This window comes from Ctenopharyngodon idella, chromosome 9, assembly GCF_019924925.1.
Source record: "Ctenopharyngodon idella isolate HZGC_01 chromosome 9, HZGC01, whole genome shotgun sequence".
In the NCBI taxonomy this organism is placed as follows: domain Eukaryota; kingdom Metazoa; phylum Chordata; class Actinopteri; order Cypriniformes; family Xenocyprididae; genus Ctenopharyngodon; species Ctenopharyngodon idella.
This window is the reverse complement of record NC_067228.1, coordinates 32,463,897-32,469,896: the sequence shown is the minus strand read 5'-3', so window position 1 is coordinate 32,469,896 and position 6,000 is coordinate 32,463,897. Positions and strand designations below refer to the sequence as shown.

At 43.0% G+C, this 6,000-nt stretch overlaps 1 protein-coding gene across 3 annotated transcripts in view; it reads left to right on the top strand.

Moving 5' to 3' along the window:
* The first annotated feature begins 1,332 nt into the window (after positions 1-1,332).
* ppp1r9ala (protein phosphatase 1 regulatory subunit 9A-like A) overlaps positions 1,333-6,000 on the top strand; it is a 67,594-nt gene continuing 62,926 nt past the window's right edge. The window contains exons 1-2 of one of the 3 annotated variants that reach the window (XM_051905067.1): positions 1,333-1,586; positions 2,069-3,983. In XM_051905067.1, coding sequence (XP_051761027.1) covers positions 2,199-3,983 — 1,785 coding nt within the window. In that variant the 5' untranslated portion in view covers positions 1,333-1,586; positions 2,069-2,198. The remainder of the gene's footprint in view (positions 1,587-2,068; positions 3,984-6,000) is intronic. The other 2 variants (XM_051905064.1, XM_051905065.1) reach the window with 2 other exon arrangements.

Genomic DNA, 6,000 nt, shown 5'->3' with positions numbered 1-6,000 from the left:
CTCATACTCGAACATAATCTCAAACTTGTTGTTGCCCTCTGTAATGTATGCAGGTCTGACCGTACCAGGCACATCAGTGACACACACACTGTCAGACAAGAGAACTAGAGGAAATATCAGACGGACATCTGTGAATAGAGCTGGGAAAGAGGGCTGGGACATGAGACAGGGGTTTCCAACTGCCACATCACCCGACACCGAAACTCACATGCTTTGTATTCAGAGACTGAACTGACCAAATGTTTCTGTCAGTATGATAAATGTTTATTTCAGCAGCAAAGGTTGAGATAATTGAATCATTCTGACAGCAGCAAGAATTCACACTGCGATTTGAACTCTGCTCCGACCTTTGAACTTGTGTAATATTCAAGGCCATAATCAATATATATTCAGATCAGCGGTCAGTCAATCAGTATGAGTTTTCAATGACAGACTCTGAAACTTCTGGTCTCCTCCAATGTTGAACATGCTGTAGCCTACACATTTTCAAAAAAACAATTATGCACAATAGATAATTAAAATTATTAAATGGATACTAAATGGAACTAAATTGAAAAATTAAAATAAATAAAATACAATATTATTGTATTATTATCATTAATAAAACTGATTAAAATGAATGTACATATTATTATTCGTTGGTTATCCACTTATCCTTACTCATCAACGAACTGCTGAATCGGTTCTTTCCCACGCCATTCTCGACCTAACCTGGGCTGAATCAACCTTGTGGTCGGGAAACGAAATAAATCACACTACTGCGAAGGTTTGGCTAATGAATATTAATTAGAATTCTTGACTGGACGCTCCACACAGGTTTCCAGGTCACGTCACCGTAAGCTAATTAATATACATTAGCCAAACCTTCGCCATAGTAGAATTAACAGTCGGGAAGGGGGTTGGGATTATTAGCAGCCCTGGAATGTGCTCGTGTAGCGTCGGGAACGCGCAGCGGTGCGACAGGTCTGTGAAGTATGTAGTTCAATAGGGAAGAGAGACACTGGAATTGCGTAGGAAGTTCGATTCATTTGGCGAATCGATTCGTTCGGTCTGTTCACTTCAGCGAGCCGATTCTAATAAAACAATTCACCAGTCATACCGCTGACTAGAGATCCCGTAAGTTCGTCTAGTTGTTTTAATAATAATTTTGTTCAATCTAAAATCCAAAAAGACGTAGGCTACACACTGTATGAACAGTACGATACTATGGAATAAGGTCTTTTGGTTGTATTGTTTATTTGTCTGTTCTAATTTGATTGTGTCATTCTGTTCGAGACCCTGGTTGTTTCTTATATTTATTTAACTGTCCAGATAGATATTGTCCTACTTGCTCGAAAAGTTGCTTTTTTACGGTGCCACTAAGGCTTTACTCCCAAGTCCCAAACAAAGGTCTCCCTCACTGACTGATTAACGAACGCTTTCTAGACCGAATCATTACAACGAACTGACTCAAATGAACGATTCGTTCGCGAATCGGATAGCACTACGTTGGAGAACCATGGCGGTGAAACAAATGACATGGTTGGGGATCTAAATTACACACAGTAGAAGAACCGGCGCCCGTAGACACTGAGATATTCGTGAAGGTAAGAGAAGTAGATGACTTGATTGTTTCAGAAGCTGTAATTGTTTGTAACTCGATTTCCGAAACTTTATTTTGATCATTTGTTGAAACTAATGCTGAGCTATTGTTCCACGGCGAGTCCCAGTGGAGCAGCTTTAGTGGGTTTGGTGGTGAGGTTACATTAATCGCGGTAGTTCTTGATCATTTGAAGAACATTATTTAATCTAACTTTAACCATTTGAACAATATCTTCAATTCTGAGGCGCTGTCAGATATTTAGCACTGAATCAATGGAGTCCGGTGGATCTGCCTGCAAATCACTGTTGGAAAGTTTTGATCCGAATTGAAAAAGTTTCTTTGATCAGGCGGATGAGTGTCGGGGAGATTTTATCTGCTAACAAAAGAGCGCCGAAATAACAAACGGTTAACGTGCTCGTGCTTTCAAATCGCGTTAAAAATGTAAACGCTCGTTTCAGTTGATTGTTTCTTTTCTTTTCTTTTCAGATGAGCGCGGGATTTGATACCATGTATCAGAGTGACTCTGAAGGGCTCATGCCATTGTCCGATTGAGGATACAGAACCACGGACCTAAAAAACACAGTTTTAAAGTAGGAAGTTTTGAAAGTCATTGAAAATGATCAAAGCTGAGAGCAAGGGTGAACGCACCCTGCGCAGCGCGTCCCCGCATAGAAATGCATACAAGTCGGACTTCCACGCCATTAAGTGCTCTTTTGATGGGACCAAATCCGACAGCGAGGCCAAATCTTATGCTAATGGAGCCAGCGACCCCCGAGAGGACACCAGAGGGAGGCCGTTTGGCAACCGGATAAACAAAATCAAGAACATTTTCTTGCAAATGGATGGCCAGCAATCACAGGAGAGTCCGGAGATTAAACCTGCTCACAAAACGGATGTATCATCATCTCCTGTGTCCCCAGTGTCCAAGTTCCCAGTCAGCACCAACAAAACCTCCCTAAGTAGTGCCAGCAGCCTAGAACCGCAAAACACGGACAGAACTCCAAAGGGAGAGGAAGTCGAGATAGATAAAGTTGCCCTGGCGGAGAAGTTTTCAGTGACCAGAAAGCTCTTTGAAAGAGGGATAAAAGAGCAGCCCGTCGCAGAGAAGCCGGTACCCGGCAGAGTTTCTACTCGGCTGTCCCAGGGGAAGGTGCCTGAGGAGGGACGCGGGGCCCGGAGGTCCTTCGGATCTTCTGAAAATAGCAACAGCGATAGTGTCAGCAAAAGCCCGACGTCACCTGTGAGCAGTGCCCCAGAGGAAAGGAGGGATGCTGAGGACTCAAAACAGGTCAATAGACTGTCACTGAATGCGGGGCCTATTTCCAAACGGTTGGAGAACTTTATTGTGGATGGTGACAATGAAGAGTCAGTGCAAGTTTCTGCTAAAAGCCCTGAGAAACTGACCAGCCCCACTGAGCACTCATCTCTACGAGGGCGTTCCCAGAAACCCTCCTCCCCAGGTACTGATCAAGCGCACAAACCCACATCCCCAAACTCTGACACATCACCCAAATCATTCTCACCTAAAACAGAACCTGGTAGCCCTCCGTTCAAGTCCGTCAGCCCGGTTTCATACAAACCAACCTCCCCGACCAGCAGGAGCACCGGCGAGCCTCTTTCGCCCACTGCTCATAGTCCATTTAAACGTCCTCCGTCTTCAGGAAATGACTTGGTGAAAGATTCCTCGACAAATAAACCAACCCAACTTAGTAGTCCTCCTGCGAATGATCTCAAATCTTCTAGCAGTCTCTATAAACGGCCTTGGAGTCCAGAGGAACCAAAAAGTGAGAACCACGTAATTCACAGTCCATCTCAGGACACCTCTCGTGAGCAGGCCACACAGAATCTAGACCGTGCTGGTGCGGGAGTGGTGCGGGCTGAGCTGGTCGTGGTCCAGAACGAGTCTTCAGAAAGCGAGGAGAATGACGAAGAGTTTTTGGAGGATGTTATGTCAGAGGTGAAGCTGCAAAGGGAACTTAAATCTGAGTCACCAAAAGAAGATCTGAACCCTCTGAAGGTGTCATCGCCTCAAAACCATACAGAGGACGAACAGCTGAAGAAGGATGTGTGTTTATCATTAGAGCTGAAGAAAGAGGAAGCAAATCAAGAAGAAGAAGAAGAGGAGGAGGAGGAGGAGGAGGAGAGCATACAAAAGAGGAGTAACTGTCATGAAGATGATGAGGAGAGTGAGCAGGAAGATACAGATGAATGTGGGAAAAGTTCTCCAGTGTTTTATAGTTTTGAGAATGCTGCGTTTGTGGATGATAAGGAAGCGTTTCTGGACCAGCAGGATGAGGATGAAGATGAGGTCTATGAGGAGTACGATGAAGCTCCTGGTTTGTCAGAGGATGAGGAACGCTCTCCAAGACGGAAAATTAGATTCTCCACCGAGCCGATACGGGTAAGCAATATCTTTGGTGACAAAACAGTTAATCTGGCTGAATCTCACAAAAAAATCTGTCTGTCTGTGTCTTATTTCACATGACTTTGGTTTGAAATGCAAAATCTGCTTTTGTTTTAAATTTGATTACTAGAAAAACTCAATTTATGTTTTATGAGCAGTCATACACATCATTGTGGCTTTGGAAAGGAGAAGTTTTGGGGATGTTTCAAGCTCTGTGTGCAGGAAAGCTGCTCTCTGTGAGGTCAAAGTTCTGACAACAGTTGGGCAACAGAAGGGCTCATTGCAGAACATTTGTTTGGGGGTTGAAAAGGGGGAATATTTTTAGAGATATTGTTGACATTGTGGTCCAATGAGGGACAGAGGGCTGACCTGAAATGCAGATGGTAAATAGAACAGAAAAGTATGTTGGCATAGATCCACATTTTATGAGCAACGCTCGTTAGAACAGCCTTCCTTTGAAAAGGGCCTGATGGGTGAATTTCCTGTTAAAGGGATAATTAACCCAAAAATGAAAATTCTGTCATCATTTACTCACCCTGAGGTTGTTTCAAACCTGTATGAGTTTGTTTCTGCTGCGGAACATCAAGATATTTTGAAAAATGTGTAATGTGTTTTGTCCATTCAATGGAAGTCAATAGTAACCAAAACTTTTTGGTTACCAAGATGTCATCTTCAAAATATCTATCCCTTTAAGTGAAAAAAATTTTGATGATACATGAATGGCTTCATTATCTTCATGCAACATAATATTATAACCTGGACATATTTTGTGAGATTTCCCATATTACTGCATGCTCTAACACTGCTTAGATCTCATTTTGTCCCTGAATCACAATGATCAGACCCGTCCTATGGCAGTGTGCCACGGGCATATGGTCCTGATCTACTTTGCCACGCTGCTCTTTTGTCTGATTAGGCCTTCAGATGCTTAATGCTATTAATCTATTTGAAGTTAATAATTTCCATGTAATGCATTCCTGAGCTCTGGAATGTCTTTCACACCTTCGCTGGTAATGATCAACAACACAGTGTTTTCCATTTCCATTGGGCTGTTAGAAATAAAAAATAAACCGAGCTCTGCCATGGTGTCAGCAAGTTGACACAACAGCAGCAGTCGCCTGTTCCCAGGGCGTTCCAGCACCTGGGATGTTCTGCCTCTATCCCCTGTAAGCTACTGTAAACTCCTGCGCTCAAAACAGGTGTGCTGTAGATGAGTGTCATTCATCTCTCTCTCGCTCTCTGTTTATAATCTGTTTGGAGATCTTTAACTGAAGTATTTCACATGTTCAGTGAAACATTAACTCTTTCCCCGCCAGTATTTTTAAAAAAAAAAAAAGTTGCCAGCCACTAACAGGATTTTTGATAATTTTCACAAAAATTTCATGGCCCCCAGAATTTTTTGTAGTATGAATATCTGAACATGCAATATATCAAAAGAACAGACCCACTGCTTTTAAACAAACAACAATAACAAAAATACCCCCGATTTATTCTAGCTTCATGCTTTCTTCTTTTATCAACGCTTGAATATGGGAAAGTTTATAGATTCCTGGCAATGTGACGTCACATTAGCCACAGGCCCCGCCCACGAATGTTGACAGACACTGCCGTTTTAACATAGAACCGCCCTGAGTGAGTTCACAGCGAGTCCGCCATTGCTGCACTGACGAGAACGTCTCCCAAGCGTTTTAGGTGTTCTGTAGCTGGATGGATTAATCCACATAGCTCTCCCCATTTACTCGCGTAATCTGAGCTGCTGAAGACGAGGTGGATTAATTTTGTTTTCGAAGAAAATGCTCCCTACTCTCCTGAAATTCGTTTATGTCTGCGCGAATCATTTCACACCGGCCTGCTCTGTGAATGAATGTCAATACAGGGACAATACAAAACAGAGGTTGAGCTAAAAATGTGTTACTCAAGGATAGATCAGTACAAACTGTTTGTGATCCAGCTTACAGTCTCCAGAGTGACACTGGATACGGCAGGTGAGAGCACTTTATTACAGTTCATCGGA